Source organism: Solanum lycopersicum, chromosome 7 (genome assembly GCF_036512215.1).
Source record: "Solanum lycopersicum chromosome 7, SLM_r2.1".
NCBI classification, from domain to species: domain Eukaryota; kingdom Viridiplantae; phylum Streptophyta; class Magnoliopsida; order Solanales; family Solanaceae; genus Solanum; species Solanum lycopersicum.
Genome location: NC_090806.1, coordinates 68,098,060 through 68,121,891, shown reverse-complemented (window position 1 = coordinate 68,121,891; position 23,832 = coordinate 68,098,060). Strand labels below are relative to the sequence as shown.

The 23,832-nt window shown below is 30.0% G+C and overlaps 2 protein-coding genes across 2 annotated transcripts; one reads left to right on the top strand and one right to left on the bottom strand.

The window, feature by feature from the left end:
- Positions 1–151: 151 nt before the first annotated feature.
- Positions 152–3,890, bottom strand: LOC101256691 (beta-glucuronosyltransferase GlcAT14B). Its single transcript, XM_004244186.4, has 5 exons — positions 3,560–3,890; positions 2,001–2,715; positions 1,814–1,889; positions 1,604–1,719; positions 152–767 (listed from the first exon to the last, which is right to left on the bottom strand). Exons 2-5 carry the CDS (start codon positions 2,563–2,565, stop codon positions 265–267), a joined length of 1,260 nt encoding a protein of 419 aa, XP_004244234.1. The 5' UTR covers positions 2,566–2,715; positions 3,560–3,890; the 3' UTR covers positions 152–264.
- Positions 3,891–12,096: 8,206 nt separating this feature from the next.
- LOC101256399 (proton pump-interactor 1) lies at positions 12,097–17,557 on the top strand. Its single transcript, XM_004244185.5, has 8 exons — positions 12,097–12,404; positions 13,712–14,109; positions 14,445–14,639; positions 14,762–14,941; positions 15,068–15,262; positions 16,086–16,184; positions 16,260–16,793; positions 16,967–17,557. The coding sequence occupies exons 2-8, from the start codon at positions 13,747–13,749 to the stop codon at positions 17,285–17,287; spliced, it is 1,887 nt and encodes a 628-aa protein (XP_004244233.1). The 5' UTR covers positions 12,097–12,404; positions 13,712–13,746; the 3' UTR covers positions 17,288–17,557.
- Positions 17,558–23,832: the final 6,275 nt, after the last annotated feature.

The following is a 23,832-nucleotide window of genomic DNA, read 5'->3' as shown; positions in this document are numbered from 1 at the left end:
CAACATACCACGTGTAATCCCACAAGTGGGATCTGAGAGACCTCATCTCATCTCTATCTTTGTGGGTAAGGAGGTTATTCTCGACGAACCAAAGCCACAGATTATTAGGGCAGAAAGGATAAACTTACACAAAAACAGGAACACAATAGGGTGAAAAAGGATGTGTAAATCTTTATATTACAAAATAATCTGATGTCAATATTATTCTCTGGATCTATAAATGGAACTCTCTAATCCCCTCCCTTTTTTCATGGGAAAGTATAGCTACTTACACTGCTGTTGCCTAGTAGTATTAGTTGACAAAACTAGTTTACCAATAAGACGCCGAAGCCTTTTAGCCCCTGGACCTGGTTTAAGCTTTGCTGGATTTCCAACCTTTAAACAAGAAGGTCTGCTGGTACACCAACCCCCTGGGGTAAAGCTACCATTTTTTCGACGAAGGAGTTCTTTATCAATCTTGTCTAGAACAGGATCATCTCGCTTGAACTTGCGAGCAAATGCAGCACCACTTGCAATCATTCTTGATGTGTCATTTATGTTGAGATTGTGTGGATGTTGTTTTGGAGGGCGATCCCAAGAAATGAAGTGCAAGTCGTGGTTAATAACAGTTGTAGCAAATTCTGGGGCATTGCAAGCTACAGTCTGAAAGTAGCCTTCAGGAGAGGAGACAAAATTTGTGTAGTACATGAGTAAGGTTCTGGGAAGATTATCCCAACCCCATATGCAGTACTCCACAAAAGCACGAGAGAGGATCATCCACGCTGAACCTGTATCAAATTTGTAGCATTTTTCATAACTGCGGAAATAAGAAGATAACCGTATCTATTCTCTACTTGGCTTCTTCACTACTACATTTCCTTTTCATACTGTTTTTTATATGCTTTACTTGAGAGTTGAGCTGAGGGTCTTTCGAAAAAAAAACTCTCTAACTTCATAAGGTAAAGGGTTAATGCTGTGAACACAACACCCTCCCCAGACCCTACTTGATGAATTACACTAGGTATGGTGTTGTTGTTGTTAAGAAGATAAACCATATGGTGGATGCATTACACGGAGACTTCACTTCATTATCTATGCAGTTCATGCTGATTCTACGTATTTTCTTCCTAGATCTTACCTTATTCTTAGGGTCAAAAGTAATCTATCCATTTCCATACATGCATAAGATTGACAAATGCTTCACCGTGTTTCTAGAAAAAAAGATTTCAGTGTGGAGGAATACAGACGTAACAACAGTAATTGAAACACTTCGCTAACTGGTCCAACTGATGCAAAATGTCGTAGTTTCATCTAACCACAATAGTTGATAAACAAACATGCAGGTTGACAGCGTCCAAAGATAAGTTTCAAGTGTGTCTTAGCATACGTTCTTTTCAACTCGAGGAGTCTCTAACTGAAAATAATACCAATCGTTCAGCTTTTATAGTAGTGACTGATTCAAGTCTTAAGGTTTGACACAAAGCCCTTATGGTACAAGCACAAATTTTTACGGGGCCAAAGTAGTATCATGGCATCTTCTATTTGCTTTTGTGGTGAATCAACATCAGTAAACAACTTCAAGGATAGTTAAACAAGTATGTTAATTCAATCATAAAAAACTAACCTGTAAAGAGTTTAAAGGCTGTGGGAAGAGCTCTCTTCGGCGAGACCCAAAATATGTCAGACTTGGTTGTCTTATAGAGACCAGGGTCTATAATAAGCGGCATTGCCCTTTGACCCCTGAATAGAATCAATCCAGTTACACAGAAATTAAACCTCAGTATAATACAGTTACATTGCACAAAGTGAGAGATAGAAAGAGAGGATAGCATACTCTTTCCAACCCAGCCGGCTACTGTACTCAATGAAATTGTACTCTCGTTTTAAACCGGAAAAAGTATAGAGTAAATCTGTCAAACATTAAAGAAAGAAACATTACAGAACTACTCAAGACTGACTTAATACCAAAAAGAAAGTATTGGCTTTTCTGGTAGACAAAGCTAAACAAACAGAGAACTAACCATCTTGAGTCACCAGTGGATAATCAGAAGCACTCAGGTTAATAAACCAATCCCAGTCCGAATACTTCTTCAGGAGAATCGCGCAGGCATGAAGAGTGTTAGCAACCATGGTAGGTCCACGGTAGGTCACCATGTTTGCTTTGGTGATCATATGCACATTCCCAACCTGTGCAAAAATGGGTTCTTTCTCCACTCTGGAAGCAAGCTCTAACCTCTCCTGCACAGATGATTCTAGGTCCAGATGAACAACATAATAGTTCCGTGGATGATACAATGCTTGCAACGTTCTCCAAAGCTTTTCTAGATCATTCTTTGATCCAGATACCAAATACGCAAAACGGGGGACAGGAGGTCTAGCAGGAGGGGGTGGAGCTTGGTTAATTATCGATTCAGCAAAATATGGGTTGGTTTGATTCAGCTTAACATGAGACAAAAAGATTGAGTTGATTGTGTGTAACGAAGTAATAAGGCCCATGTTGAAGGAGGTTACAACAACGAAAAAACACACAATCGCGCTTAAAACCAAAGGAAACAGCCATTTCTTCTCTAAGTTCATTGACTTCATTGCTGAACCTTATCATTTAGTTCAATACCAGCTCAAAAATCACAACTCTCATCTACTCAACATTCCCAACTTAATCGCGCCACAATAGCCCGTTCTTGATTTGCTCTCCAGAACACACACCTATTCAAATGGATTCCTTCAATCTACACTCTGCCAAAATGTTAATTATATAAAAAGTCACCATCTAGAAGCTCAATCCGAATAATACAACTAGTACTATTAAATTAACAAGATAAAAGACACTCAAAGACTTCGTAAACAACTAGCTAAGAATTTGGTAGAATGACAAAAACAAGAATGTACATCCAATATATATATACACATATATACATAAGCAAGCTAACTTTCAACCATATTATATCTTAATGAGTTTTACATATTTTATTGGAAAACCAATAAGACAAGCAAGAAATTATATTTTTTTAGCAGAAACAGTCAGAATATTACACCAAGTTCATTGAAAACAGAGAGAATTTTGATATAAGAGTCCAAATAATTGGCAAAAATAGCATCAATCAATCCCCAAACCAAATCAAAATTTAGAATCTCAAATTTTTACCATTCCATAAATGCATATACACCCAAAAAGCCAGCAAACACATAAAAGGCAAAAAAAACCCAGAAAAACAAACAATCACACAAAAAATTCAAAAAATCAAGAAAACCCAGAAATTCATTACCCATTACACAGAAAAACAGTAAAAAAACAATCTTTTTCTACAAAATTGAATCAGCACCTAAAATAGCCACAAAAAAAATAAAAAAAGACTAACCCAGAATTCAACCATTACAAAGACTATTTCCTATAAACCCAGCTCAAGTAAAACTACTCATCATCAAACATAAATCGAAGATAAAAAAATTAGAATCAACAGCTAAAATAGAAATACTTGTGTAAGTATATATAAGCATTACTTCATTAATGGGTATGATTCAAATAAACCCCAAAACAAAAAAAAAATTAACAGAGTAAACAATAAGAAAGAAGAAGAACCTTCAAAAAATTTCGCCAAATAGTTATAGATTCTTGAACAAACTGGTTCATTTGAGAAGCAAAAGAATTAAATATAACAAAAACAGAATCAGTTTTTTTTTCTTTTTTTGAAGAAGATGAAATCAGCTAAAGATAAAGATAATTTAGTTAGTTAATTAGTAGATATTAATGGAAAAATTATAAATAAAAAAAAACAGTAGAGAAGTTATTAAAGGCAAGAACGTGAAGAACAAAGAGTCTCTCACGTTTCGTTTTTTGGATTTTTTTTTTTTTTTTTGGAATTTTATGTGTAAATTCCATTTTAGTCTTTTTATGTTTGAAAATAAGAGTCATTTTTTTTTTTGAGTATCGTGCGGATTATATTGAATTTATTATTATTTTTAATTATTTTTTAAAATTTTTTTTAGTTAAGTCGAAAGTTTTTTGAATATATTTTATATTATTTTTAAAAGTTAAAATTAAGATTTGCATATATTTTTATTGACTTTATTTTTAAAATTATATTAAGTATGTAAATTTTTAAAGAATGTAAACTCTAAGTCTTTCTTGAGTTTGACTCGAAAGACATATTTTCTGTTGGCTTATATTAAAGTAAAGTAAAGTATTTTTTAAAAATTATAGTTAAAGTATGATGAGATGAATAGGATTTTAATTTATTTTTTTACAAAATAGCTTTTGATATTTGAATATCGTATTAGTCGTATTAAATTATAATTAAATTTTAAATTTAAATAAGTATATATTAAAATATAAAAAAATAAAAGAATAAATGTTAAATAAAATGTTAGAGGCTACGTGTAATGTAGGAAGTGGAATTCCTAAGAAAAAGGAAAACAAAAAGTGAAAAGCAATTTATACCTGTCTTCTTTAATCATTATTAAACTCATAATGTGTCAAGTTAATCATATATTACTTTCGTTAATTTTTACTTGTCATTATTTAATTTGATACACGACTAAAAAAATAATTATTGACATATGTATTTTACTATACTATTCCCATTGATGATGTTTAGTAGAGTATTAGGTCTTAAAATAGTTTATAGAATAAGTATTTAACATTAAGAGTAAAATGTGGAAAAAAAACATAATTGTCTTTTAACATGGTAACAAATAAAAATAAAAATTTATTTTAAGAATAAGCGACTAATAAAGTGAACGGAGGGATTAATATATTTATTTGCTTCATACTTAATTAATCCATCGTGATAAGATTTACAAGAAAAAATATACTTATTTATATCATCAAAAATTTACGATTTATGACAATAAAAATAATGACATTTCTGGTTTAAAATCTCAGAAATGATAATTTTACCTTATCTTTCTTTGGTATAGTAAATTGAAGGGAAAAAAATTTATTCATAAACTCAAAAATTATTTTTATTACTCTTCGAATTCTATATATTTCTTTATACTTCCTTGTATTGAAAATAGTTAGCAATATTTTTATTTACAATAAAAAACAATAATATTAGAATTGAAATATAAACGAGTAATTAGAAATGTAGTTTTTCAAATTGATAATCAAATTAAGTCTAAAGATGGACATTTTCTTATAACCCAATACTAAAGAACATTAATTGAATTAACTTTTGATTTTACTATAACAAATTAATCAGAATTAATAGAACCCAAATTTTCTTTTTTCCCAAAATAAAGATGTTTTAAAGAACTTAAATAATTTACTATATATATACACATATTTAAAAGTTCATCGAAGTATCATCTCCTTGTTAAAAATATACTTTAATAGTATATCAAATAAATATAAATATTCACGAATTAAAGGTATACGCGAATTAAATTTAAAATATTATGATATGATACAATTTAATTTGACTCGCAATTCTCAATAAAGTATCCTTATTTTATAAGTGAAGTGAAATCTTTTAAGTAATTTTATGATAAATTTACGAATGAAATAATAAGAGATGAACTTCAATTAATTCACTTCTCTTAATTAATATTATTTCTTTTTGCGATATTTCTTCTTTACATAGAATTATTATTTTTTTCTATAAAAAGCTTTATTTTACAAGAAAACATACAGATAGAAAATCAATATCATAATTATGTCAGCTTCTAATGACATAAACTTTACATCTATTAATGAAATAGTAAACATTTTTGTACTAATATGTTGTACTTATAAAGATGGATATAATTTCAAATCATTTTAATATAAAAAGTTGGACACTTAATTTTTATTTATAAGTCTAACACTATAAAAAAATATTTAAAAATAAATCAATCCAAAAAAGTTAAACCAAAAACTTCACTCCAAATTTCTCCTCCCTTTTTTTTATTATTGAGTTACAAATAAATTGAATTTTAAAAAGCATACAAAATGGTTGACTTTGACTTAAATACATATCTAGTTAACGTGTCATTCCACTTTGCACGACAAATTCAATTATGTATTTTGACATTTAATAATATATATATATATATATAATATATATATATATATAAATATTAGATGATGATTTATAATATTGTACGTTATTTTACATAAATAAAATAGTATTGTCAAAATGATTTAAAATGATGCAGCGACGTGTATTATTCTCGTTGAGATTGTTCATTTATATATTATAGATATGTTTATTAGGTTGAAGATTCTATTTACTTGGCATATATATATATATATTTAGTAGCGTTTTATCTTTCAATTTTTATTGCTATCTGTTATTTTTTATATTTGATTATAAAAATGATAATTATAAATTACTTCCATATGTCTTATTTAAATCAGATGTATTATAGAAATAACATATCTATCTTTAAAAGGTGAAAGGAAGATCATATACATTACTCTACCCTCTCTAAACTCTACTTCTGAATTATATTGAATATATTATATTCTTTTTTTAGTCGTTAAGCCGTACATCAATAACTTTCAAAAGATAAATAATATTCAAATGAATTCGATTAAACTCGTAAGCTCTGGAACTCGAGACTCACATCCCTAATTAATAGTGACTTGTTTACTTAGACAAGCTACTATGTTAAAGCGACAAATACTATCTTTTACCCAATAGATTCATTCAATTCCGATATTTTTGACTTAGATCAATAATATACTCACAATTTATATCAAAATATTAAACATCTGAAAGATCGAGGAAAGATAAATTTTAATTTATTCACCGTTCTACATAAGTACAAACTTAGCTTTATTCCTATTGAGCATATACATACAACAAACAAATGATATAAAAATCTGAAATAATTTTCTTAAATAAATTAATTCTTTTTCTTTTTTTATGTAATTAATATTTATAGTAATTTATGGTTATAGCTTTCACAGTTAGCCGATCGAAAAGATCCAAAATGCGAGGAGGTGACGTTCATAAATGAGATGGAATTTTATGGGCCTTTAATTGGGCCTTCGAAATGGACATTACGTGAATGTGGGCCCACCTTTGGAGGTTAGGCGAATACACGTAAATATACGATAATAAAAAAATATTTATCATTCATACCAATGATTTTTTTTTTCACTTGATTATTTTTAATATATTTATATATAACTTTTATACATATTACAAAGAATAATTTATTATTCACATATAATACATATTTTAATAATGAATAATACATTTATCACATATTTTAATACAGTTATAATACAATGTGACAATTTTTTACCAAACAAACATGATATATTTCAAAAAACAATTATAATTCATATATATTGCATACATAATTCACTTTTAATACATATTACATATTTAACAAAGCATTGCTATAAGTGGTGACAAACAAAAAGTATCGCTAAAATCAGTAATTATTTTCTAAAATGTATTAATTTATGTAATTTTTCCAAATTGAAAGTAGTTGGGCCTACGTAATGATACGAGAGTTAATTATATTATATTTTTAAAAATTTCTTAAATTTGATGGAATATGAATGTATCACAAAACGTTGCGATATATCGTGTCTCAATACAAACATATGTCTCAACTTTCTAATACATCGCGACTCAATTTAGGATAGACCAGTTGACATTTCGACATATTGCATAAAGTAATGTATCTGAAAATAACAGAGAGTATAATCTTTTGTGACTTTTCCAAGTAACGGAAGATTTTAGATAATATAACGACATAAATTGTATATTTAGATAATTTATCTCGAAAGTTAGGCGAATAGAAGAATTTAAAAAGTAGTTGGCCCACATAACCAAAAAAAAAGGACAATCTAAGTTTAGTGGGGCCAGCCTCATTACCGCATTTTAATGCGGAAAATGTATATATTTATTAATTAATTTATTTTCGTCTTCAATTTTTCTACGAATTAATTGATTTCCTCTTTTTGTTGACTTAGATTGGCTTTTCCTTAAGCAGTAAAAGTTTTTCTCTATCGTTTTTATTAAAAATAGATAAAATTTTAATCTTTTTTTTCATCTTACTAAATGATATTTTATTAAAAAGTAATTAATTATATTTTATATTAGTAAATAATTAAGTAATATAAAATAATTCTTTTAGTAAGATATTCATTTCATATAGAACAAAAAATATTAGTTAGTCATAATTAAATTTTGGTTTTTAGTTAATTTTGCGGCTTAAAAGTAGGTGTTTAAAGACATTTTTTGCCTTTTTAAAAAATACATTCAAAAATAGAAAAGTTTTTATAAATGTGTTAATCCAAAATATCCTCATAATTTTCATGTTTTAATTGTACATAAATCATATTGAAGTTTGATTAGATCTTATATTCGAAAAAGGCTCAAATTTGAACCTCTCATTGAGAAAAAAGTAATTATCTTTCAATTATAATATTTGTAATATTTCTTTACTTCCTCAACTGTTGACTTATTTTTAATTCACATGTTTTCATTTTACAGTCGTGTTATTGTATCGTGAGTTTAACTAAATTTAATTCTTATATTGAAAAGTTATATATTAAAGCGTTTCTAATTAAAAATGATTATATATTTAATAAAGTTAAAATTCGAGATTATCTTATTAAAATTGAAATAGTACTCCCTCCATTCATATGAAGAAAAAAAAGATGATTTTAGATTATAGATATATTAAATAGATAAACAAAAATAAAAAGTTATTTCTGAAAATACTGAACAAGTTAAAATCAACAATACGAAACATTCCACAAAGTCTTGCTAGTTCATTTTTTGTTATTTCTTGGTTAATGATGGATAAAGGTTAGTCAACTTTCACAAAGGTAGGGTGCACAACTTCACCATCGTAGCTTCTATATTAATCACTATTTTATAAATTATTAATCACTATTTTATAAATTATTTTTAAGATTTAAAATATATTAAATTTAAAATGAACAAATAAAAACGAACGAAAGAAGTATTAAACGGTGTATTCTTCGATAAGCAACTAATTGTGATATATATATATATTCACTGTGCTAAGTTGTTTGGGCTACCAAATTGAAGCCCAATTAGTGCTATTATTGGGTATTAAAAGCCCAGAGTCTACATAAGCCATTGTTTGGTTAGAAATAAGCTATCTTACTATGTGTCTACGATAACTTATCTCGTTAACATGGTATAAATAAATCCATGACTATGTAATACCTTAAATAGGATAAAATAATCCTACATTATGAGATTATTATACTTTATACCTCACAAAACGAAGAAAACCCAAGTGATATGGAAAAACTTTTCAAAACTATTTAATATAGAACTCTTTGGATCGAATCCCTTAAAACAACAACAACAATATACCTTTGTAATCCCATAAGAGGGGTCTAAATAAGGTAGAATGTACTTCTATCTTGTTAGGTACGGAGATCATTTTCGATAGATCGAGACTCAAGAAAAACCAATTCGTTTATTGTGGGCTTTCATCTTCAACCAACTCCTTGAAGGCTAGGCCCAATAGCAACTAAGGGCTTCTTGTGATAATGGACCGAGCCCATGTATATTCCATCTCCATAGTCCACTATGAAATACTCTTTTCGTTTCAGTTTGTTTATCTGTTTTTTGTTAGGTACAGAGATCATTTTCGATAGATCAAGACTCAAGAAAAACCAATTCGTTTATTGTTGGCTTTCATCTTCAACCAATTCCTTGAAGGCTAGGCCCAATAACAACTAAGGGCTTCTTGTGATAATGGACCAAACCCATGTATATTCCATCTCTATAGTCCACTATGAAATACTCTTTTCGTTTTAATTTATTTATCTGTTTTTGAATTGACACGAAGTTTAAATAAATAAAATAAGCATAAATTTGTGTAGGATATAACAGATCTTTAATCTCACGATTTTAAACATGCCATATAGAAAGTCAGAAGAGTTATCATGAAAAAGGAAAGAGATTTCTCGCATTTTTTTTTTAAAAAAGGAAAAGACTTCTTTTATTAGCAAAACAAAAAGAAAATAAGACAAACAAATTGAAACACTATTACACTATATAACCGCTCATCAACATAATAACATACATTTTTTTAATATAATGAAATATATAAATAACATATACATAGTTATTGTAACTTTTTGTATGGTAATTTAATTCACATTATATACAAAAATTTAAATATCTTAATCTTAATAAAAAATAACCGAGTCTTATTAATTAAATTTTATAGGCATCAGAATATAGATTGTTGTGAATATTACAGATGCAATATCACATGGCCAGTGAGAAACAAGCCGATAATATTATAGTATTTAACTATTAGATTTAAAATAATAATGTTAATATCAATTTATTTCGAGTCAACTATATAATAAATAATATATAATTATTCAAGTGTTGATAAGTATTTTTTTATTGTAGTAAACTATTTGAGTTTATAATAAACAGTATATTTTACCAAATTATGTTGTATTTTTTTCTTTTGTTATCAAAATTAGTTGTGCAGGAAATTCATCTGCGAATCAAATTTTAATTTTGATAATAAATAAATCTCGATAAAAAATATTTTTTTTATTTTTATCATTTTTATAAATTTAAAAATCGATAAATATTGAATACGAAATAATTATTAAAAAAATATAATTATTTTTGGAATGTAGGCTAGATTGGTATTATCTCAGATCCAATGGGCCATTTCTTACCTGGTTTGTTACTTCATAATCCTGTCCTCTACCTATAAAGCTATAACAATATTTGTCATATTTCTATTCTCTCTTACTTTTTTTTTTAAGGTCTTTTATTCGGTGTTTGATGATTCAATTATTTAAAAATTATACATATAAAAAATATAGAGTAAATATATTCTTATATAAAAACTGATTTTATACTTATAATCCAAATTAGACATTTCATTTTATAAAAAAAATATATAGCATTTTCTGCTTACGTATAACTAATATATGTATTAATCCTATGCTTTAATCAATACTAATCCTATATAAAACAAATCAAAATGACCGATAAAAACGTAATCTTTCAATATTTTTAAAATTTTTTAAAATAATTCACAATTGCTGTAATTTTTGTACTTTCGTCCTTTTGATAATCAATATGTAGGTGAGCACTCTATGTGCATTGTGTAATAGCTTATAAATCACTTTGAAAATCTAAATCACAGTAGACAAGTGTTATACGACATATTCGACTCAAAAAGCATTGAGGGGGAATCGATCCCTGAATATCACTTCCAAACCAACTTAGTCAATCCCCAAAAACTAATCTCTCAACATATTTAATATATACCTTCTCTCTCTTTGTCAATCGTCAAGAAATCAACGAATCAACCTGCTCATTGTCTTGCTAAAGCATTTTATTTCTATATTTGGTTCGATGAAATTAATATTAAGTTACTAACCCTTCATCTTTCGTTCATGATATACTCGTTTTCAATTTGAATATTGCTTTGATACACTTTACCAAACTATCCCTCAATCCCCCTATATTGTGAAAGTATTTGAAGGGTAATGTTGGTCATTTGATGTAGATGGCTTTGTTTCTCGTAATCATCGACGAAGATATGTACTAAAAGTTAAAAAAAAATAAAAGAGTTTCAAAACAAAAGCACCAAAACACGTGTTGAATTTTTTGGCTATGGAAATACACACACCTAAACTCAAAAAATATAAAAACAGATAATAAAACCAAATAACAAAGAAGCAAAATATTGTTTTGGTTGTCTCGTGAGTAACCCACTGAATTTCTCAAAATGGCATTGTCCAAATTTTTTTAATTGCTAGATTTTTGATATTTATATTATAATATGATTGATTTAGATTTATGTTGTATAAGATTTTATTCGAGGAAAAGTGCTTTCTATTAAAATTATTCAAACTTGAAAATTTTTATTAAGAAAGAAGCAACCTTATTTGACATATCATTATATACTTTATTAAACGCTTAATACTTATCAATTATTTTTTAAAAATTTTAATCACCTGATCCAAACAAACTCTTAATAAAAAAATTCTATATATGTTGCACATTATTTAATATAGTTTATTGTCACAAAAAAGGAAAAAAATAAGCTAAAAATAGACAAAAATATCACACATCTCTTTCTTTATTGTTTCATAATTAAAAGTTAATTAAAACAGTCAATAAATATTTATAGGTCTGATCTTTATGCTTATTTGTACTAGTTTTTTTTTTAATAATAATAAAAATTAAAATACCATAATCTCTTCACTACCCCACCTACCTCCCACTCCCTATTGCAAAAAAAATAAAAAAATAATAAAAATAAATATTATTTTCAAGATTTTATAGTAGCAGAGAGAGAAAAAACTGAAGAGATCTGAAGAGGGGTCTGACTAGTTTCTTCTCTCAAAAAATCTCTCTTTTGAACGGCCCTCCCTAATTTTTGTCAAAAAGGGTATAATAGAGGGAGGAGTAACAGTCTTTTCTCTAAATCTCTGCATTTAGTTTTTGCTGTACTCAGTAAGTTTTTGCCAAATTCTGTTTTGATTTTGTTTCTTCTTAGTTTAACTATTTATTTTTTGGGGGTTTCTTTTCGATCTGTACTGATCTTGATATTTTTTAGGTAGTTTTTGTTTGCTTGTGTTTAATTTCTGTATTTATGGTGTGGGTTTTATGTTTTAGGATGAGCGTTGCTAAATTTACTCGTTCTTGATGTAAAAATCTGATCTTTTTGTGTTTCTGCTGGTGTGTTGTACTGATTGTACTTAGGGGTTTAATTTTTTTGTTACTGATGTGGGTTTTGTGTTTTAGGAGGAGGGTTGTTTGAATTTTAGCTGTTCTTGTGGTAAAAATCTGATCTTTTTTGTGGTATGTGTACTGATTGTACTTGGTTATTTAGTTTTGGGATTGGTGATGTGGGTTTTGTGTTTTAGGAGGAGGGTTGCTTAAATTTTAGCATTTCTTTATGCAAAAGTCTGATCTTTTTTTTTGTGCTCTAGCTATGTGTGTATTGATTGTAATTGGGGATTTGAGCTGATTTTTCAGTTTGTTTTTGCTTTGTTTTGCATCAATGCAAGGATGATTTGGTTTCTAGCTGATTCATTTTTTCTATCCGATGGGGTTTGTTTCCTTGTCTTCAATTTTAGCATAAATGATGTGGGTTTTGTTTTTTGGGAGGAGGGTAGCTAAAATTTTGCAGTTCTTGATGCAAAAATCTGATCCTTTTTGTGCTCTAGCTATATGTGTATTGATTGTACTTGGTGGGTTGAGCTGTTTTTCAGTTTGTTTTGCATCAGTGCACAGTTGATCTTTGGTTTCTAGTAGATTTAGTTTATCTATGTTAAAGATCTAATCGTTACTTTTGATTTTGAATTTGAATTAGTTTGTATGCTGCTTTCTTTTGTCCTTTAAGGTTTATGGATTTTCTCTTATCCAATTTCCTTCTTTTGATTGCTGTTAATGTATATGGGATCGTTTTTTTTTTCTGTGCTCAGCTTCTGAGATGATGACTCTGAAATCTTGTTGTTTATTGAGTCTCGAATGAGTAGCTGCTCTTTTAATCAAAGATCTATTTTTATACTGCTTCATAGCTTGATCATGGATTATTAGGATTCCCTGGGCTGAATCATTCTGCACCAATGGTTTAAAAATTTAGTCCATCTTGCGCCCAATTCATTATTTTGATAACCTTGGTGACTGGGCCGTATAACTTAAAAGTCTTCCATATCGTGTTATTCTTTCTGCCCTCAATTATCGTGTGTCTTCTTGATGCATCTTTCTCACTTGTGTTGAACATAATTTGCTAATGTATTCATTCTTTGCTTCAGGATCAGGGACTTCTCGGTTTGTATTTCATTGAAATATGGGTGTAGAGGTGGAAGCTAAGTTAGTTCATGTTCCAGTTGAAGCTGGAACTGAACAGATCAATCTTCTGAAAGAAAATGGAAAGCCGAATCATGTTTCAGGGATTACGGAGCCAATAAAATTCGGCTCTCATGGGACTGAAGAACCTAAGGAGGAAATAAGTAGAATTCCTGTGAGCAATGTTCCAAAGGATGCGGTTGAGGATTGGCCTGAACCTAAGCAGGTCCATTCGTTCTATACTGTTAAATTTCGGAGATTTGACGACCCTAAACTGAAAGCCAGAATTGAACTGGCTGAAAAAGAGCTACAGAAAAAGAACCAAGCTAGATCTCAGATCATTGAAAAATTGAAGGCCAAAAGGGTAAGTTTTTTGGTGAATCTTTCTTTGGCTGTATTTTTCAAGAGCATATTATTTGGTATCTCTCTAGTATTGTTAAAATCATGGAGTTGTTTATGACATGATCCTAAAATCAGATTTTTACCATGTGTTGCTGCGTTGAACTGGAAGTATTATAAAGTCAAAATGAAAGATCTTGTTATCCTACAGTTTTAACTAATTTCTGCAAATTCAGCAAGCTTTCGTAAGTTGATATTGCCAATTGCATGGCCCATTTTGTTAGTTGCCAATTCTTTTTCCAATTTATGGCCTTGTGGGAGTATGGCGGCTATAATTTAATGGTCTTTGTGTATTTTCAGGCTGAAAAATCAATTTTCATTGAACAAAGGAAAGCCCTCAGTGCTGAGAATAAGGAATTTCGGAGTGCTATTGATGGTAAGATAAAGGAAATGGCACCTCTGCATGAGGCTTTGGGCCAGCTCCGCGGTTCTAGGAATGCAGGCCGAGAGAGGGGTCCTACAGTGTGTTCATCTGAGGAGGAGCTCAATCATCTTGTAAGCACTCGTTTATAACTTTACTTAATTGGTTTGTTTTGTCATTATTTGCATTCATTCCTTTATTTCATATCGTACACAAACAATGATAATATGACATTTTCATTCTGGCAACTTTGTAGATCAAGGGTCTGCAATACCGCATTCAGCATGAAAGCATTCCTCTGAACGAAGAGAAGCAAATTCTTCGGGAAATCAAACAACTTGAAGGAACAAGGGAAGATGTTAAAAAGGTTGCTGCTGCAAGAGCACAGATTCATGAGACGATGGGTGAAAAAGAATCAATCCAGAGTCAGGTCAAAGTAAGGCCTTTATGTTATGTTTCTCTTATACAGATGCAAATATTTAGGTTTCATGGCTGTATCGTATCATGTGAGTTTGCTGTGATCTGCATATGATAACTGCTAACCTGCCGCTGGTATTTGTAGCTTATGAATGTTGGCTTGGATGGAGTTCGTAAGGGACAACAGGAAGTCAAGGGCAGGCTTAAGATAATAGATGATCAGATTGATGCCATAAACAAACAGATCGGTATATTGGATGAGGAATTGAAGGACGTTGTGGAGAAGAGGGACAAGACTTATGAACATATTCTGGAATTGAGAAAACAGCGTGAAGAAGGGGTATGCTGCTGCTTCCTGTCTTACTATTTTGGTTAAAAAAAGGGTTCATGGTATATGTTATGCTCAAATTAAATCCAATTAAAACAAAAAAAGATTCAATCCCATTGTTTTCCTTCGGTGAATCATCAACAATCAATTACATACGAGATGCTTCAATTACTGTGCTTCTACTTGTTACTGTTCTGATGATGCCATATGCTACCCATATATGGTCTATTGATCTATCTGTTTCCATGTTTGATTACATGTTTTTGTTGTGTTGTGTTGTCCTGTATCTTTGTAGTTGCCTTATGTGTAGGAATTTTATGAGTGATCAGAAAAATTTCTCCGTCGTCTACACTATTTTTTGTTAGGAGAGCAGGTAGAAACATTTCATTACTGGTCTAGATACATGCTTCACGGGCGCTGGTAAGTGACATGATGGTTGCCTGGAATTTTATAGTAATGACGACTTCTGGTTTTGCTCATGTATATTTGATTTCTAACTTGCTAGTGTCTTTCGTGTATATTTGACTGAGTACCGCAACTGTCCTTGGTAACTAACAGCTTCTAGAGACACACCCAAAAAGAAAAAATAACAGTTAAAAGGATGGCAGCTGAGAGGTAAGGAAGGTTGCTCTTCCTAAAAAGGAATAGAAAACAGTAGGAAATTTTACATCTCAAGGGAGAAGCCAGTTGATTTGTTTATGTCAACTCTCTGAAATCTTTCACGGGCGCTATTATCTTTAAAAAAATTGAAATGTTTTTTTTGATTACTGCAGTGTCAAGAGAAATAGTCTCTAAACTTATGTAGTCTTTATAACCAATTTCCTGCAATTTTCAGAATTCTTCTTTCTATCAAAACTCCAACGTGTTGCACAAAGTGAAACAACTTGCTGACCAAAAGGATGTTGGAGCCCTTAAAGAGCTTTCAGTTACAGAGGTATGATGTATTTTTCACCGGTAGTTGTTATATTTATGTGTTTGGTATTGACAACCATCTTTTTTCTTTCACTAGGTCGACAAGTTCATTTCTCTTTGGTGTGGTAGTAAGTCTTTTAGAGATGACTATGAGAGGAGACTCTTGCAGTCGCTTGATATTAGGCAGCTGAGCAGGGACGGCAGGATGAGGAATCCTGATGAAAAGCCACTGGTGTTACCAGAAGCACCTACTGTCTCCCGTGCTGAAGTTCCAGCAAGAGCTAATGCAAAACCCGTTAAGGAAGATCATGCACCCGTTGATGCTGCTCCGATTCAGAAAGAACAGCAAGAGGTTAGCGGCAAGCAGCTGAATGATGCTCGTGGTAAAAACTCAAAAAGCACAGAGAAAAAAGCTGTTGTTGATGATGATGAGGAAATCTATGGTTTGGACCTACACAAGGATTCTAAGCCCAAGAAAATCGAAATTGATGAGGCAACACTGAAGGAGATGAAGAAAGAGGAGGAGATGGCAAAAAATAAACAGGCTATGGAGAGGAAGCGTAAGTTGGCCGAGAAAGCAGCTGCAAAAGCTGCAAAGAAAGCTCAGCTAGAAGCTGAAAAGAAGCTCAAGGTAATTCTCTCTCTGATTCTTTATAGTCATACCATCTGTGTTGCTCGGACTCTTCAAAAATGTCAAACGAATCCAAAAGTGAAGAGTCCCTGCAACTTAGCTTTCCATTTCCTTGTAGTTTTAGGTTGTAAACGTTTCAGATTTACTTATCTCGTTACTTTGATCCCTTTCAGGAACGTGAGAAGAAAGCAAAGAAGAAGAGCGGAGCTTCTGCTGCTGGTCAGGAACCAATCGAGGAACCAACTGAAACACCCGAGGAAATTGCTGAGGAAGAAAATGCAGAGGAGACTGTTGAAACAGCCGTTGCACCCAAGGTCAAGGCACGGAAAGAGAACACCATCAGGCACAGAGCAACACGTGCAAGAGGCTCCGAGCTTCCCAAAGCTATACTAAAGCGCAAGAAAGCAACAAACTACTGGCTATGGGCAGCTGCTCCTGCTGCACTCGCGATTCTGGTACTTCTAGTCATCGGATACATGTATCTTCAAAAGTAGAAAGAGGCAGGTGGGGAGAGACAAAACAAAAAACAAAAACTTTGTTTTTAGTGTTTTAATTTTTTGTTTACAAATACTGCAATAGCAAGTACTGTTTAGTTTGATCATAACAATATTTCTTTTTCTTGCATCCTATATAGTTTAGGATGGAAAACTCATAAATGTTTTGCTGGTAGATGTGCGGCCTATCTTGAGATTACTTACTGGAGAGACAGTCTACATGTTTTTCTTTTGTTGCTGTAGTTGATATTATATTGACATTTTGCTTAATCGTCGACTTAGCATTTGATCGTAGATTTAGTTGAAACTTTTTAAAAAAAGAATGGTTGGACATGCCATTTGATATTTCGGGAGTGGAAGTGAAATTTCACCGAAAAATCGGTATGGATTATATTTTTGAAAGCCTACTTTCAAAATCTATGATCAAACGGGAGTTCGATTATAAAATGGTGACATGAGGGATTATTAAGTTCTACAAAATTTGTATAACGCTGTAATAATATACCAAGAAAGCTTTGATTTTGCTGATATTATTAAAATATTTACTTCTTTTTATCACCAATTTGTTACTTCTCTCTATAAAATCTAATTGTTAAAATTTGACAAAAAAGAAAGAAACATTTTTTACTGTTTCGAAATGAATTTAAAGAAAGACATAATATAATATAATTTTTTTGTTAAAAAATATTGGGTAATATTTATAATAATTCTATTATTATGAAAAATGGAGCACTCAAATTTGGATTCTAAGACGATACTTCATTTATAAAGACATTGAGTCGCACATAATCAGATATTTTAGGAGGACTTGAAATGAAATCTATGGAACTAAATATGGAAATTAACAATTCTTGTGTTTTTATAGCATTTTTTTTGGTAATGTATCCTATTATGCTTGTGGAATTATTTCGATCAGTGTTTTAAAAGATTTTTCTGGGACTTACTTCGGGCTTGCACTAGGGCGGGACTCTAGCAAAACGCGTCAAGGCTCAAGTGCGAGATTTAGTTAAGACTTACACCCTAAGCATCCGACTGTATGCCCTAAGCACGCTCAACGCTCGGGACTCGCCTAACTGATCTTACACAAATTATGTGTTAAAATAGTTAATTAACATTGTTGACCCTCATAGTTCTTGAATAAATGAATGATACATAACTTTTTAATCTATAAAGATAACAAGATTAAGAGTAACTCAAACAACAAATATAGTATCACATATTTACTATTTGGTAACACAACGAAGGTAATTATATATTACATAACATTTCTCTACTTTAATGATTCTTTTATTATTAGAAAGTGAAGATATTAAATTATTTTTACTTGTATAGTCATGTTTTATTATTATTGGTGTAATGATATTTTTCAAATAGTAATTAGTAATACGTTTTTTCTTTATTATAGAATATCAATACTTATCTCAAATAAAAATCATAATATAATTTCTATATATTATAGATTTTTCATGAAAAATTATTTGTAAAATCATTGAGAGGAATTTAATTAGTAATAAAACTATAAAATTGAATATATATGAGTGATGAGACTACGCCCCGTAGATCCATAGGACTTACACCCCATATTTCAATACTGTATAAAACGCCTCACCTCGCCTCGCCTCGTACCCCTGTCTTTTCAACCACTGATTTCAATTATACGTCTAACTGTGAATCTTAATATATGAATAAAATTGATCTTCTATTTCAAGAAATAAAAAAAGTTGTGATGAGTTATATCAATTTTAACCAACCAAAGTAAAAACTAAATAGAGAAAAATTAATTTGTTACGTAAAATTAGAATGGCTGCTGGTACTTTAATTGTATTTCCATCAAATAGATACAAATAAGTAGTATATATTATGACGTGGTTGTGATGTTGACATTCAATGATGCTGATGGTTTTAGAGCTCGAACTTGTAATCGATAAGTCACTTGGAGATTATTTTATCGTTGTTTTTAGCCAATTATTTAAATGATTCAACAATAATAATAACAATATTCGATAAAATCTAAAGAATGTAGAATGTACGCAAGCCTTATGATTATACCTCATTGAGATAGAGATGCTGTTTCTTAAAGACCCTTAACTCATATGCAACAAATTTCGGTATAAAATAAAAGGAGACAATGAAGAAAATATATGAGACAACGGGAACAATGCAAAAGTAACCAAAACATAAAAAAAATCATATGTTAATCGAAATACAATAGTCCATAAACAACATATTAGGATAGATCATAACTAAAAATAATTATAAACAATGATTAACCAAAAACAAGAACTACAATAGTACTTAGATGGTAGACTTTTTTTCAAATAATAAGAGTGTTCGAACCAACTTGAAACCTTGTAATTTTGCGTATGTTTATCACTGTTTCACTTATTTCATTAACGATTAGATCACACCCTCGTACAAAAATACCAGGAACAACATCACATACATTTTTATTAATGACAACATAGTCACAAGTATTTCTTCTTTGTATCAAATGGAGCTTGTTGAATCTTAGGTACAAAAATTAGTCCTCCTCCACTATGCAAAAAAAAAAAAAAAAAAAACTTGATATATAGTACTTACGATATGGAGTCACTCAACTAATTTCAGATCCCACTCGTGAAATTACACTGAATGTATTATAATCGTATCAGCTCAACCCGTTATAATTTCACCTTATAACTAAGCATACCCACAATATCCATTTTCACATTTCACCCCATCCTTACAAACTCTATTACATTTGCCACAATTCTTAGGATCATCAATCACTCTAGTACATACCCCACCACAACAACGTTGTAACAAATTACATTTATTTTGACATTTTCCACAATTGTTCATGTCACCTAACACATTTCTACAATGTTTCTTACAACAATAAAGCATACTTGTCCCTTTATTTGCCGATACTCCATCACAAATATTATTACGATTCGCGTCACAACTTGCTCCTTTTTTGATCGTTGTCACTTTTTTCGAGCTCCTCAAGCTAGAAAAAGGTGTATCGAGGATGTAAATCGACTCTTCTTCATCGTCGTAGCGAAAAAGAGAGTTTGGATTAGCATTTGTTGATGAAATAAGGAGAATAATGGCAATGAATTTGAGTAAAATGTATGCCATTTTTTTTTTTTAAAAAATGTGAGTGAAATTGAAGTTTGTGATATATGTCTTATATATATGATTTTGAGTTGATGGTTGTGTGATAAAATATTCCTTGTTTTAAGGGAGGGATTGTTCTCTGCTTGTGGCAGAATTAATTAGGTGAAAATTGTTAATTAATTTAATTAGTGAAAAGCTCTAGATCCTAGTGACATAAAGCTATGAATCTAATGAGGATTCCAAGGAGTAATTAGTTTGACATTTATAATTAAATTAGGTTAAGTGGAATATTTAAACGTGTTAATTAACATTGTTTTGAAAAAGTCTAAATCTGACTGTGGAAGTGTTTGTAGCAATGAAACAAAAATATTTTTGTACCTAGAAAAATAGTTTTAATTTGAAGTGATCGTCCAAACAAAAGCAAGATTTGTGATTAATTCAAAAAGTTTACGTCAATATATACTTCTTTATGATTAGAGGTGCAGGTGAAAAAGTTAACGTGTCGAATTGATAAATATTTTTTTCATATTCTTAATTAAAAATTTCAGGTTCATATGGAATAAAATAGATTTTCTTTGATGAAATGTGTTTATCTCAAAGTGAAATTTTTCGTAAACCAGTCAAACCACAAAGCAAGCTAAAAAATAAAATAAATTACGTTGTGCCTTACCTAATAAATCAAAATCATAAATAAGTCAATTATTCAAAACGTTTTATCATTATCACGAGTCCTTCACTTTCATGATATCCGATCGATTTTTATTTTTTTTACATAAATGATAAATAGTTGCATATAGAGTTAGTAGACCATCTCAACCACGAATAGAATGGATCCACCATATAATATAATTTTTTCTACATCTTACTTATTATATAGATTTAAATCCTAATTAAAAATCTTTGGATGCTATTATAGGTTAACACGTCATTACAAAGTCTTAAATTGTCATTAAGATGAAAAAGGCCACCAAATGATGGTAGAGTGAAGAGTAATTTAGGTGCCTTAGTTTAAAGAGACAATAAGTGATTAATTAATCTTGCTTAATACATAATCCTAATATTAATTTATTATTCACGTTGAAAGATCCGATTTCTCGGCGGGCAAACCGCGAGGCACTTGGTTTCTCACGGTCTCTCATGCTAGATCTCAGCCGACGAAAGGTCTAGTCAATTTGCAAGCGCACGATATGTGATTTCGATTATCATTACTCGATCGATCTGTTACGTATTGTTTCATAATATATTATGTTGCGATGTATGGTATTGGATTGTTTTCCCCGTAGGAAAAATTACATGATTAAACAAATATATACTAGTTAATTAGTCACCATAGCTGTAGTTTTTAGTAAATTATCACTTCCGACCAACATTCAGTGATAATTACGTGGGTTGAGGTTTCGAGTTTGTAGGATTCAGAATTTGTATGATATGATTTGTATAAATTTTTTTTATAATGTTATATTGAATAATATAATTCGTGTAATTGTTTAAAGTTCAGATGTTTGTGTTTGTATAAATTTGTTATTTTGAATTTATACAAAAAATGCGAGAATTCACCTTGTTTTAATGAAGAAGACCCTACATATTAAATTAGACATACTTCACTGCCATATGCCAATTTATACTATTATTATTTACAGTTTCAAAGTATTATGTATCTTACCACTAATTTCTATTATATATTGAGGAAGATACATTTAGCTACATGTATTTTTGTTATTAGATACACTAAAATAGGGAGAGAGACGTACAAGATTCGTTATGTATACATGAGAATCACATTAGATGTATGTATCTAGTGTGATTTAGAGATTCTGCATACATATTAGAGTAGTGAACGAGATGGTAGAGAGGCGTGAAAGGCTAGCGAGATTTGTTATGTATCTCAGGTACATGCGAATCCACTTGGATGAAGTATCTACGATAAATTACACATAATTTTGACCCATATATCTCAAGCTGAACGCACTAAAATCTGATAAGATAAGTAATATCACAACTTGGAGTTCATCTATGTAATTAGGTAGATTTGTGTAAGTTTCCATTTAATAAATACAATGTTTGAATATATTGTCTTTGTCGTTAATTACATAATATCACGCATCAACTGTTTGAACGATAAACATACAAGAAAAGTAGAATGCGAAGTAAAACTATTATAAATAGATATATTGAATTTATCAAGAAATGATGCGATCACATTTAATTGATCATTATATTAAATGTGACTTTTATCCATTTAAATGATACAATATAATAAACTTATGTTAATATTAAAATAAATAAGATATTTAAACTAACAATACGACAAATAAGTATATTATTGTTGTAAATTAGGACCGTAATCACAGCTGAAAAAGGGAGTATTATTCACATGGTTGACTTCTCTTAGCTCAATTTTATTCACATGCCCTCAGCCACCCTATTTCAATTAATATAATATTGTACTACATTAACCACTCAAATAAAATAAAATAATATTTTGTACATTAAATTACATTTTTTTAAAAAATAATAACAAAGTTTTTTTCGTCACTACGAAGCAATAAGAGTATTATAAGCTTTTCTTTTTTTTGGTAAAATAGATTAACTTATATTAACTTCAGAGAAAATATATATGAAAGTTGAAATTCTCGTTCTAAACTTTGAGCTAGAAGGATGATTAGCATTAGTTATACTTATATTATTGACATTATAAAAATTTTCAGAGTAAAAAGAATTCGTAAACGAATCACATAAATATCTTTGATTGTGTTGGATGGAGTATTGAATTGGTGTAGCTGTGTAAACTTTTTCTTTTAACTGACTTTCTAGCCTATTTTAATTTTCATTTTTAAATTTATTTATTATATTCCATTGTTCTTTTCTCAAAAAAAAAATCATTTTTTGGAAGAGTTCAAAACCTATTAATTATTAGCTCGTAGTCTATAGTCTGCGTGTTGACTAATTATTACATTATTAGTTTTTTACTGCTAACATATCTAGTGGACTTATACTTTTTTTAATTTCTAGTCTCAATGTAATGATCAAATCCAGCTGGTTTATCAAATCTCGTTAGGTTAAAGTCAAAGTAAAACACATACAACAATGACGATGATATACTCAATGTACGGGAATCAGAACAATATTTATGTGTAAATTTTAATCATTTTGGGTGAATTTTCGTCTTAAAAAGAATAATTAAAAAGGAGTTTCAAATTATCAAAGTGTATGCATACTTGTATGTCTTTAGCTAATTGATCGATCTTAACCAGAAGTAGATAGTCCATTTTCATTATTAATATGTTTCATGATTCTATAGTCCATTTTAAAATTATGTCCAAAATGTCTGTGATCATAAACATGTCACGTGGAAAGTTAAAGTTAAAGTGTTACCGAAAAAGAACGGGTCATTCTTTTTTAAACGGATGAAATATTTATTTTTCTCCAAAAAAAAAAAAAAGAAA

What these genes read in the sequence shown, in the direction of transcription:
- LOC101256399 (XM_004244185.5), top strand. Translation starts at nt 13,747, where the DNA reads ATGGGTGTAGAGGTGGAAGCTAAGTTAGTTCATGTTCCAGTTGAAGCT. An exon ending in AAAAATTGAAGGCCAAAAGG is followed by an intron (nt 14,110 to 14,444) that starts GTAAGTTTTTTG and finishes GTGTATTTTCAG; the next exon opens with GCTGAAAAATCAATTTTCAT. An exon ending in AGGAGGAGCTCAATCATCTT is followed by an intron (nt 14,640 to 14,761) that starts GTAAGCACTCGT and finishes GCAACTTTGTAG; the next exon opens with ATCAAGGGTCTGCAATACCG.
- LOC101256691 (XM_004244186.4), bottom strand. Translation starts at nt 2,565, where the DNA reads ATGAAGTCAATGAACTTAGAGAAGAAATGGCTGTTTCCTTTGGTTTTA. An exon ending in AGCCGGCTGGGTTGGAAAGA is followed by an intron (nt 1,720 to 1,813) that starts GTATGCTATCCT and finishes GATTCTATTCAG; the next exon opens with GGGTCAAAGGGCAATGCCGC. An exon ending in AGCCTTTAAACTCTTTACAG is followed by an intron (nt 768 to 1,603) that starts GTTAGTTTTTTA and finishes AATTTGATACAG; the next exon opens with GTTCAGCGTGGATGATCCTC.